Source organism: Palaemon carinicauda, chromosome 36 (assembly GCF_036898095.1).
Source record: "Palaemon carinicauda isolate YSFRI2023 chromosome 36, ASM3689809v2, whole genome shotgun sequence".
In the NCBI taxonomy this organism is placed as follows: Eukaryota; Metazoa; Arthropoda; class Malacostraca; order Decapoda; family Palaemonidae; genus Palaemon; species Palaemon carinicauda.
The window spans coordinates 40,467,735-40,480,234 of record NC_090760.1 but is presented as its reverse complement, the minus strand read 5'-3'; the positions used below and the strand labels follow the sequence as shown (position 1 = coordinate 40,480,234).

Below are 12,500 nucleotides of genomic sequence, written 5' to 3'. Positions count from 1 at the left end.
AAATATACTTGCATGTATATAAAGATACATTATCGTGATAATGGATATATGTACCTAACCTATGCATTTATGTATACATGTATAATGAATATGGGTGTATGTTAATACGAATTACTTAATATCTACCTAATTCTGTTTAGATATGAATGGAATTGTATCAAAGGCAGTTTCGACGACTATTTTAGCAAACATTGTCAATCAAACTAATCATGTGGCGTTAAGAGTCTTACGTTTATTGGTTGTTCGTTCTTACTTTTAATGTCGAAAGTAGGCCTACTTTTAAACGAATAATATAGATAAAATTGTTCTCGGTTCTTGTAAACATAGAGTAAAGAGATAAAAAATATAGTGGCTAATCATATTGCCTTCGTATAATAACAAATCAATCTTTAAATTAGGAAGAATTTATCTAAATCGTCTGACTTTTATTTGTCCTATTTTTCTAATTTTATGATGTCGCCAGCAGTCTTACGTCTCTATTGTGTGTGTTTGTACATCCAATTTACAGTACATACGTGATAACATTCTGTAGTTTTTTCCTTTTTTTAACTTGATGACACCAGTACACAAAATTGCAGTTATCAGTATTTTCTTTATTATTGCTATTGCCATTATTGTCAACATTTTCTCAATTTGCATCATATTTTCACAGACCAAGATTAATTTATTGCTCAGCAAGGACGTAAAAGGGAATAATTCAAACCATAGATGGCGTTGCCTCTTCTCCAAGAATCCCTGTTCTGTAGCACGACACTTCAGTTTCCTCGAATCCTTGGATTTTCCAAAGTCAAGGTTGGAAAATTTTCCGGAAAGCGGGACAGTTCCGCAGACTGTGAGGGGTTGGAAGCGTTATCTCCATGAGCATATTTGGACAGGTAAGTCTTTTCGGGTCATGGTTTTGAAATCATCATGGTTTGCTTAGAAATAGCAGCAGCAGCCAGTGGTAGAAAAGTTTGAAAATTCAAAGTTTTTGTTGGCATTGATTTGGCGTTATTTCATGGTGTGGAAACCCCCCCTTTTTTTTTTATCGATGGTGGCTTGCTTGTAGTAAATTAAAAGAATATCCGGCCAGTGTAATAAATCGAATTGAATCAGTTTCCACCAGAAATACAAGAATTTTCATGATGTAATTTGAAAAATATGTAAGGTTAAAGCGGCCATGTTAAGAATGTTAACATATTGCATCAACAATGTGTTTTCGTAGTTTTATCAATATTTTGAAATGGTCCTTTTTAAGTAATTTTTAGGAAGGACAGGATTTGACGCAAGAAACTTTGTTTTCCCGATAATATTTGTTCAATGAAATCTAATAGCTGTACAGTTAAGGCTTTTTTTTTTTTTTTTTTTTTTTTTTTTTTTTTTTTTTTTCTTTTTTTTTTTTTTTTTTTTTTTTTTTTTTTTGCTTCTAGCTATTTTCAAAGTATCACCAATATTCTAAAATGGCCCTTTCATCCTTTTGAATTAAATGCCAAGGTGCAGTTAGTATTATAATTGAATGCTTACGGTTAGGGGCTATGACTGATTTGCATAAATCCAGGTTGATTACTGTTAGCATTTTGGTAATTTATTTACCTAGTTGTAAAATCTTGACAAACGTGATTTTTGTGACGTACAAGATACCAAAAAGCCCTAAACGATTGATTATTGGGCAAAATTTAAATTTAAATACTCGTGCAAAATGTAAATTTAAATACTCGGGCAAAATGTAAATTTAAATACTCGTGCAAAATGTAAATTTGAATACTCGTGCAAAATGTAAATTTAAATATTTTAGTTACTTGTTGAATTAATATATATTATACAATACTTATACTTGGCAGAGAATTTGAGGAAATGCTCAATGATAAACTGAACTATTTTCTTAGTTTGATATATAGTATAAAATCTGTTCGAGGATTTTGTTTCTCTCAACATTTCATTCAAAGTGGTTTTACAGATTTTTTTAAATTTTATAGTTTTATTCACGATTATAGTTTTAATGAGGTTAAGTCTCCCATTTGATACTGATTTTCTATTTCTTCTTAGGTTATAACTGGCTAAACTGCCTCCCAACAACGATGGCGCTAAATCTGACCAATGGACGATTAAAGTTTCTCGTTACTTTATCCATCGTGCTGTTCACCAAGAGCTCTTGATGGAAGGTAGTGGTGAAGGATGACAATTAACAGTGAGACGATACAAGGCCTTTCAGGAACGTTGCTCCACGCAAAACAACTCTTAACATCTTCCCAGAAGAACTGATTGTGAAATGTTCAGTGAATCTGACAGGTATGTTCACAAATTACTCGGTAGGAATGGTTAAATTTTCAGTGGTTAAGTCAAATTTCCTTAGGGGAATCGGATTCCATCATTTATGATTAAATAGGTTTTGTTTCCAAGGAGGGACAATTTAATTCATATGTACAGAGGGTCCTCAACTTAAAAACTAATAGCTTCTAAGCTGATTGTAAATCAAATACTAAATACTTTTGACCTGAGGTTTCCCGAGTAGGCCTAACCAAACTCAATGCCTACTATTTTTAGCAGTGAAGTCATCAAATGAGATCAGGTTATTTCAAATTACATTTTGCTTAATCATTAGATTATATAGTTTTTTTCCTTCGGTATTTCTTCATATTACAGTATACAAAGTTTTGGTACAACGAGATTTTATTTGTTGATTTGTTTGTATCAAAGAATGTTTCAAGTAAAGGACCTTCTTTATAGGGAATTTTTTCGCAGCCATTATCAACAGTTTTCTTTAACGATTTCAATTTCTTTAGTCACAGCAGTTTACTAACTGGGTTACCTTTTTAAGTCTGTGAAGTTTGCCTTCAGTTGATTTGTTTGTATCAAAGAACGTTTCAAGTAAAGGACCTTCTGTATAGGAAATTTTTTTGCAGTCATTATCAACAGTTTTCTTTAAAGATTTCAATTTCTTTAGTCACAGCAGTTTACCAACGGGGTTACTTTTTTAAGTCTGTGAAGTTTGCCCTTTTATTTAAGAAAAGTTCGTTCTGTAAGATTGCCTTAAAAAGTTTTCAAGTCAGTGAAGTTTACCCCTTTTATTAGGAAAAATCTGTTCAGTAAGATTACCTCATACTTTTAAAGTCAGTGGAGTTTACCCCTTTAATTTAGGAAGTCAGTTCAGTAAGACTTCTTTACATATTTCAGTATATCTCAAAAGGGTAATTTTTAATAGTACCATTTTTATAGTATTTTTCAAAATGTGAATTTTGTTGCTTGTAAATTAGTTGTCCATTAAAACTGCTTTTGAAGTTTTTGAATATAAATGGCTTACTGGTTGTTTAATTATATGTAACTTATCACTACTGTAGCTTTAAAGTAATGAATTTTTATCATTAAACTACGTTTAAAGGAAAGAAATATTGAGTTCTCATTATTAAGAATATTACCTTTTTTGAGGATCTGCTTAAACTCGTCTTAAAATGGAAGGAAAGCAAAGATTGCCACAATTTCAAGTATTCTTAATAGCTGTGCCACAATTTCAAGTATTCTTAATAGCTGCCCAACATTTTAAGCTAAAATTGGAAGAATGACTCCTGATTGTTTATAAAGGATATTAGCTATATTTAGGTGTTTTGCATATGAATACTTTCTATTTTTAATAGCAGGGTGCAAGTTCGTGTTTATAGTGGCAGAATGGTTTTGATAGTAAGAACCAGATAAGCTTGATAGAATTGTCGAGTCTATTACAATTTGTGTATTACTTTTTAAACACTTTCATATAGGGGGTAAAAAAAATAGGACAAACCAATAAATCTGTTTATTGTAAAAGCTGTTTTTATAAAACTATGTCAAGTCTGTTAAGTAAAAATTTTGCTGCACTATAAATTATTCAAGTCTGTTAAGTAAAAATTTTGCTGCACTATAAATTATTCCATTTTAAAAAGTAATTAAAATTTTGCAGATTGAGAAGTGGAACCTGCAGTTACTTGACTTCAAAGGCGTGCACTAGTATTATTCAAGAAAAACTACTGCTGCTATAACGAAGATGCTATTTTAGAAGTACTATTGTAGCTGCAATGAAGCTTATTAAAGTAGTACTCTTTCTGGGTGCTGTATTGTAGTGGTACACTTGCGTGCTGCTGTAACAAAGAAGAATTACTCTTGCTGCTGTTACGCTTGCTGCTGGTGTATTGAAGTACTTTTACTCTTGCTGCTGGTGTATTGAAGTATTTTCACTCTTGCTGCTGGTGTATTGAAGTATTTCTACTCTTGCTGCTGGTGTATTGAAGTATTTCTACTCTTGCTGCTGGTGTATTGAAGTATTTCTACTCTTGCTGCTGGTGTATTGAAGTATTTCTACTCTTGCTGCTGGTGTATTGAAGTATTTCTACTCTTGCTGCTGGTGTATTGAAGTATTTCTACTCTTGCTGCTGGTGTATTGAAGTATTTCTACTCAGCTGCCGCTGTATTGAAAAAGTACTTCTCGATGTACTACTCGCTGCTACTACTGCTGTATATTAGAAGTACTTTTGTTGCTGCTGTATTCAAGAAGAAGTACTCTTGCTGCTGCTGTATTCAAGAAGAAGTACTCTTGCTGCTGCTGTATTCAAGAGGAAGTACTCTTGCTGCTGCTGTATTCTTGCTGCTGTATTCAAAAAGAAGTACTCTTGCTGCTGCTGTATTAAAAAGTACTCTTGCTGCTGCTGTATTCAAAAAGAAGTACTCTTGCTGCTGCTGTATTCAAGAGGAAGTACTCTTGCTGCTGCTGTATTCAAGAGGAAGTACTCTTGCTGCTGCTGTATTCAAGAGGAAGTACTCTTGCTGCTGCTGTATTCAAGAGGAAGTACTCTTGCTGCTGCTGTATTCAAGAGGAAGTACCCTTGCTGCTGCTACAAGAATTCGTACTCTTGCTGCTTCTGTATTCAAGAGGAAGTACTTTTGCTGCTGCTGTATTCAAGAGGAAGTACTCTTGCTGCTGCTGTAATGAAGAAATAGTACTCTTGCTGCTGCTGTATTCAAAAAGAAGTACTCTTGCTGCTGCTGCATTCAAAAAGAAGTACTCTTGCTGCTGCTGCATTCAAGAAGAAGTACTCTTGCTGCTGCTGCATTCAAGAAGAAGTACTCTTGCTGCTGCTGCATTCAAGAAGAAGTACTCTTGCTGCTGCTGCATTCAAGAAGAAGTACTCTTGCTGCTGCTGCATTCAAGAAGAAGTACTCTTGCTGCTGCTGCATTCAAGAAGAAGTACTCTTGCTGCTGCTGCATTCAAGAAGAAGTACTCTTGCTGCTGCTGCATTCAAGAAGAAGTACTCTTGCTGCTGCTGCATTCAAGAAGAAGTACTCTTGCTGCTGCTGCATTCAAGAAGAAGTACTCTTGCTGCTGCTGCATTCAAGAAGAAGTACTCTTGCTGCTGCTGCATTCAAGAAGAAGTACTCTTGCTGCTGCTGCATTCAAGAAGAAGTACTCTTGCTGCTGCTGCATTCAAGAAGAAGTACTCTTGCTGCTGCTGCATTCAAGAAGAAGTACTCTTGCTGCTGCTGCATTCAAGAAGAAGTACTCTTGCTGCTGCTGCATTCAAGAAGAAGTACTCTTGCTGCTGCTGCATTCAAGAAGAAGTACTCTTGCTGCTGCTGCATTCAAGAAGAAGTACTCTTGCTGCTGCTGCATTCAAGAAGAAGTACTCTTGCTGCTGCTGCATTCAAGAAGAAGTACTCTTGCTGCTGCTGCATTCAAGAAGAAGTACTCTTGCTGCTGCTGCATTCAAGAAGAAGTACTCTTGCTGCTGCTGCATTCAAGAAGAAGTACTCTTGCTGCTACTGCATTCAAGAAGTAGTAAAAGAAGTAGTACTCTTGCTGCTACTGCATTCAAGAAGAAGTACTCTTGCTGCTACTGCATTCAAGAAGAAGTACTCTTGCTGCTACTGCATTCAAGAAGAAGTACTCTTGCTGCTACTGCATTCAAGAAGAAGTACTCTTGCTGCTACTGCATTCAAGAAGAAGTACTCTTGCTGCTACTGCATTCAAGAAGAAGTACTCTTGCTGCTACTGCATTCAAGAAGAAGTACTCTTGCTGCTACTGCATTCAAGAAGAAGTACTCTTGCTGCTACTGCATTCAAGAAGAAGTACTCTTGCTGCTACTGCATTCAAGAAGAAGTACTCTTGCTGCTACTGCATTCAAGAAGAAGTACTCTTGCTGCTACTGCATTCAAGAAGAAGTACTCTTGCTGCTACTGCATTCAAGAAGAAGTACTCTTGCTGCTACTGTATTCAAGAAGAAGTACTTTTGCTGCTGCTGCTGTATTGACGAAGTACTACTCTTGCTGGTGCTGTGTTGAAAAAGTGTACTCCTCTTGCTGCTGCTATATTGAAGAAGTACTTATCGATGTACTACTCGCTGCTACTACTTCTATCAGAAGCACTTTTGTTGCTGCTGTATTCAAGAAGAAAAGTACTCTTGCTACTGCTGTGTTGAAAAAGTACACTACTCTTGCTGCTGCTGTATTGATGAAGTACTACTCTTGCTGCCGCTGTATTGATAAATTACTTATCGAAGTACTACTCGCTACTACTACTTCTACTACTTCTATCAGAAGCACTTTTGTTGCTGCTGTATTCAAGAAGAAAAGTACTCTTGCTGCTGCTGTATTCAAGAAGAAAAGTACTCTTGCTGCTGCTGTGTTGAAAAAGTACACTACTCTTGCTGCTGCTGTATTGATGAAGTACTTACTCAAGAACTATTCTTGCTGCTGCTGTATTGAAGAAGTACTACTCTTGCTGCTGTATTTTAGTAGTCTTAATCCTGGTGCAATGTAGAAGTATGATTTGATTCTTGTTAATTCTTGTTTATACAGTGTGAGATTTCCTCTTCCTGTTTCCTGTGCATCTACAAATTATCCTCTACTGTAGTACTTGTTTGATGTAATCTGGAAAAAAGGAGAAGATTGTGAATCTTGTGTGAATAAATTAAATAATTTCAGTTTTCTTTCTCTTTCATGGCTATTAGAGATACTCGATTTGTAGCTTCTAAAAACAAAGACTAAGCCAAATTGTTGATTTATCAAACTTATTTATGAACACTCCTTGCTAAGCAGACTAATTTATGGGGAATTTAGGCATCATGACCTTCCCAAAACAAAACTATTGTATTGGGATCAAACACCTGTCAACACTTGCTAGTACCTAATACAAGATACCTAGTACATCTTGTAAACTATTCATGCTAGTACTTAGTACATCTTGTAAACTATTCACATCAGTTTAACTTCCTTTATCTACCTAAAACATTACATGTCAAAAATAAAAAGTTAATGTATCAGTAACTTTTAAAGACAGACCCTGTCAACTAAGACAGTTCCGTGAAATTTTCAATAGCGCAGATAGCTCACAGGAATTAATTTCTAGCTTTGTATAGACACCGATTCACCCTATAACTATTAGAATCATTGTGTCTTAAGTATAAACTGTTTGTACACGATAATTAATGGATAAATCGTACCTAATTCCTCAATACGTTTAGAAAGAAGTTAAAAAACATTACAGAAAATTTACAGTTTTAACCTTACCAAAAATTTGGAAACCGCCACAAGTTCATTATAACTAAACTATTTTACAGCTGTCTTTATCTTTTTTCATACGATTTGGAAAAATACATTCCTATAAAATATTCTATCAGCCCGGGTGAAAACTTAAAACTAAAATTTTATGCACACTTATTGAACATTTACAGAAACCGATATTCGTCGTTATGTATTTTTTTATAACTGAAAATTCTATATTGAACGTTTGTTAATATAAAAAATTGAGAAAAAGTTTCATGTGCAGTGGAACCAGATAAGCAGATCCCACTAAAATCTTATCAGCTGTTGCCAATACGATCTTAAGTCATAACCATTTAACAGCAAAATCAAACTTATTAAAAATCAGTACCCGCATGTTAGACCAATCTTAAAACTTCAATATAGTTGCCCAGTGGAAGACCACATTTCATTTCTTCTTCTAGAATTCAGAAAATCTGAATTTTATAGAATTAACTCCAAATTCAAAGAGGTACTAGTTATCAGATTTAATTATTTAATGGTAAGGTATGTTCAAATGTTATCAGGTTTTTTTTTTTAATATTTAAAATAAGTCTTGAATCATAGGGTATCCCCCCTAGCGCCTCGAGTTCCATTTACTAAGGTATTCCAAGTGTCCATTCATAAACTAACATTAATTTTTCAGACTTCAAAATCACCAATACCTAATTACTATTTGCACTCCAACATCGCCTACTTTTGATACACAAAATTTCGATCCCACTTTTAACGCGAGAATTGAATAGAAGCTACTCTTACTAACGTTTAAGATACTGAACCAAAATATCGAAAAATGCCTGAATAAACTAGAACTAGAAACAAATGTTAACATAAGACACATGAGTGAAACATAGGCTATCTGAACCAAGAACAAACAGTAAATTTGGTGAAAGGGCTTTTAGCTACTGTGCGCCTAGACATTATAATAAACTGCCAACTGAAATGAAGGACCTAAAAGGAGCAATTGAATTTAAGAAGAAACTAAAGACATTACTTTTCACAAGATCATATGATTTGGAAGATGCTACAATCAAAGAATTGTATAAGTTATAATGAAAATGTTTCGTTAGATGATTAATATGGACCCGCCCGAGAAGTAGTTCACTCGACTTCAGTGGAGGGTTGGATTTAAACCCAAAACTAAGTAAACAAGTACTTAAAACCTGACTAAATCTCAAGCTTAAGTTCTGTAGCTCACCCGTTACTTTCAACCTATCAAAGTTTACCTCCCCATAGGTACCTATCAAAGTCTGCTTACATTAAATACAACGTTAAGATACATTAACAAAGGAATTATGGAATTAAGGACTTACTAGTTAAATGTCTGCAAGATCAGTAATCCACGAAGTTAATGAGACTGAGGTTTGAAGTTTTAACTTTCCAGCGATCTGATAAATTTCATGGCTGCTCCAGGAATGGAAAACTTCCCATGACCTGGAAGAAAATGCATTTTTAATTTCCTGAACATCTGATAATACAGTACTTGCATTACGCAAGAATTTATTTAAATTTGGTAATTTTATACATTAATACCTAGATCCTTTTTAAGTAACAAATTGCTAAGAAATTTCATAAATTTAATAAATCTCATTTTCTATACCTAGATCTATTTTAAGTAAATGGTTAAGAAATTTAAATTTAATACACCGTTTTCTATACCTAGATCAATTTTATACATTTTTAATACCCAATTCCTTTTAAAGTAACAAATTGCTAAGAAATTTACTAAATTTAATAAATCTTCTATACCTAGAGCCCTTTTAGCACTATGTGGCTAAGAAATTTACTAAATTTAATACACCGTTTTCTATACCTAGATCAATTTTATACATTTTTAATACCCAATTCCTTTTAAAGTAACAAATTGCTAAGAAATTTACTAAATTTTAAAAATCTTCTATACCTAGAGCCCTTTTAGCAATATGTGGCTAAGAAAATTACTAAATTTAATGAATTTTATTTTCTATACCTAGATCAATTTTAAGTAAATGGCCGAGATATTTACTAAATCTAATACACATTTTCTGTAACTAGATCCATTTCAAGTAACAAATGACAAATTTACTAAAATAACATCTTATTTTCTATACCTAGATCCATATTAAGTAACAAATGGTTAAGAAATTTGCCAATTTAATACATCTTATTTTCTATACCTAGATCCCTTTTAAGTAACAAATGGCTAAGAAAAGAACGTTTAAAAGATATTTAGTATTCTCTATACTTATATTTCTACTGTACTAACGAGTCTGGAGCTAAATAAGACTTTCAAGAAAGAGAGCATACAAATAAACACAATTGCAACTTAGAGCATTTATTAATACCGAGAAACTAGTCATTTTGTACTAAAACCTCCTTATAAACAGGGAATGAAAGCATTACAAGGCAAGATTTTTTTTTGTCTACAATATCATATGCAGTTTGCTAAGCCGTGACGTCATTTCAAGCAGGAATTGTACACTATTGAACCTCAATCAAGAGGCAAATTTTCAAGCGTCAAGAATGATCACCATTAAAATTTTCCCCTATGGCTATATGAACTGTTTCCGTTGTCCTTTACACCATAATAACCATAACAGCGAGTCATTTTAGTTTAAATTGCGTATTCTTGATTTGGAGAAGATAATTTTACGAACCTACCTGTAAATCAACATTACATAACACTACAAAAAGTTCATCACATCACTAAATCTTACAAAACATCATATTTGTAAACGTGGAGACATTTGCATCGTGCTGAAAAACTGGTTTTGACTTTTTCTGGGTTTACAGGAAATATTCTTGACTAACTTTTCAATTTTAGGGGAAATAACATCTATTGTAAAGTAGAAATAAATACAAAATAATCCCGAACTATTTTTCATCCCATACCCTCACTAGCTTTCATTTTAATGAGGCACAATTGCACCAACTCTTGAGGGTGCCCCTTTAGCTCTGAAAATTTTTTCTTACTAGCTGATTGGCTAGACAAAATTCTAACAAACCAGCTAGTAGGAAACATATCCCTGCTAAAAGGGCACCCTGAGAGTTATGCAAATGTGACTCATAAAATATGGATATAGTTTTCTGGCTACAAGGACTATAAGAAAATTCTCGATTTTTTTTACATGAAACTAATTTGTTCTATGGGCGTCATTTATGGATATAGGCTGAGTATACAAGTGCCTAGATAATCAGACCCCCAAACGTATAACACTTTTGACTATTAAAACCTAGACCCCAATCCTTTAAATAACAGCCTAAGTTTATTTCTAAAAATTTCTTTTCTATAGAAAAAAACTTAAAAACTTTACACATCGGACTAGTAAGTTTGCACAAAGAAAATCTTATCTAACAAAATTAGGAAAAAAATTGGCACATGTTATAAATTAAATAGAAATAAGTTTAAAATAGTAGAGACTAAACTTCGTAAAACCTAGCAACAATTTAAATCTTAAGACGTCTAAATTTTAAACCTAACAGTTCGCATTAAAAACCTATGGCAAATTTACTTTATAAGCCTACACATAAATCCGTGTACAGAAAATCATTTTACTTAACTTAGTTGCTGAATTCCCTCTAGTAAACCATGTGCAAATCAACCATTAACTTACAATTGAATCAATAAAAAATTAATAACATTCAACTAACCATTTTGTAGATTTAAAGATTTGAACACGGGACGTTTTCTAATGTCAGCCTTCAGAGCTTATTAAGTCACTTTGCAAATTCTCTGTACTGAACATTTCAATTTTAGCTTAAATATCTGGTTAAAATGAAGACACTGGTGGCTATAATTCTAAAATCCTGTATAACGAACTCGTGGAAATGTTTTATATTCTTTTCTACAGAATGTAACGTTAGTAATATCATAAGCGTAAATACTTCTACAGACTAGAACAAAAACGCCTGACATTCGAAACCAATTACCAAAATGAAGAAAAAATTTAAAGTTGCTTAAACCGGACATCAACAACAAGCATTAAAAAAGCTTACCATCTTGATGAAGTTTTCAGGGATTCACGGAAGCTGATTTGAAGGCCCTGAATCCACCCAGCTGCAGAACTGTTCCGCTTCCCGGATTTTTTCCCGATGGGAGCTCAGAAAAATTCAAGGACTCGAGAATGGGAGAAGTGAAGTCAAACGTGGCGCCATCTACAAGTTAATCTTTTCTGCTTTAGTTTCCATACTCGACTAGAACGATGTAGATTGTTTGTCCCCATAATGATAGTAAAGATGATCATAATAACAATAATAATATCAAAATTCGCTTACAAATCTTTTATTCTTTTTTTTCTAGAAACTTAATTAGATTTATGTCAACCTTAGTAAAGGTTTACTTACAACAGACTTGATTTGGAACAATCAAGATTGTCTGTTTCCATAATGATGACAAAGATATCCATAGGAACAATAATGATATCGAAATTTGCTTATATATATATATATATATATATATATATATATATATATATATATATATATATATATATATATATATATATATATATATGTATATATATATATATATATATATATATATATATATATATATATATATATATATATATATATAGTCAATCCATAGTCTCTGCCTTCCCCTGTTTCGTTTGCAAAACGAAACAGGGGAAGGCAGAGACTATGGATTGACTATCTAAGATGATTTACGGTTATAGACTGCTATAGAAAGATCATAAGAAATTGTTTTTATCACATGTCTTGTTTTCAATTAAGTTTGAAAGTTGTATTTATTGAACATATTGGAAGTTATTCTACTGCTAACTCTTAACTTTGCATCGGCGTTGGAATTACGTATTTTTACAATAGTTATCCAAAGACAATAAAGAAAACGAGATTGGAAGTACCATCAAAGAAAATTATTATAGGTAAACTATGATAGATTTCATCACATTACATGAAAAGTTTCATACAGTCACTATGAGACAATTTCTGTTAAACATTAGTAAGTAACAGCAGACAACCATGTGTTTTACGCAA

The 12,500-nt window shown here is 33.2% G+C and overlaps 2 protein-coding genes and 1 long non-coding RNA gene across 3 annotated transcripts in view; 1 reads left to right on the top strand and 2 right to left on the bottom strand.

Moving 5' to 3' along the window:
- LOC137628836 (tripartite motif-containing protein 59-like) overlaps positions 1–11,627 on the bottom strand; it is a 281,529-nt gene extending 269,902 nt beyond the window's left edge. Inside the window, exon 1 of the mRNA XM_068360079.1 lies at positions 11,499–11,627. Within this exon, the coding sequence (XP_068216180.1) occupies positions 11,499–11,501 (3 nt within the window). The 5' untranslated portion in view covers positions 11,502–11,627. The remainder of the gene's footprint in view (positions 1–11,498) is intronic.
- LOC137628845 (uncharacterized) lies at positions 679–4,064 on the top strand. The gene is made up of 3 exons (XR_011041403.1): positions 679–875; positions 2,026–2,268; positions 3,911–4,064. It is a non-coding gene; the product is annotated as an uncharacterized lncRNA (long non-coding RNA).
- Positions 11,628–11,657: 30 nt separating the features above from the next.
- The window catches only part of LOC137628586 (E3 ubiquitin-protein ligase TRIM13-like), a 6,152-nt gene continuing 5,309 nt past the window's right edge, over positions 11,658–12,500 (bottom strand). Inside the window, exon 3 of the mRNA XM_068359739.1 lies at positions 11,658–11,696. Within this exon, the coding sequence (XP_068215840.1) occupies positions 11,658–11,696 (39 nt within the window). The remainder of the gene's footprint in view (positions 11,697–12,500) is intronic.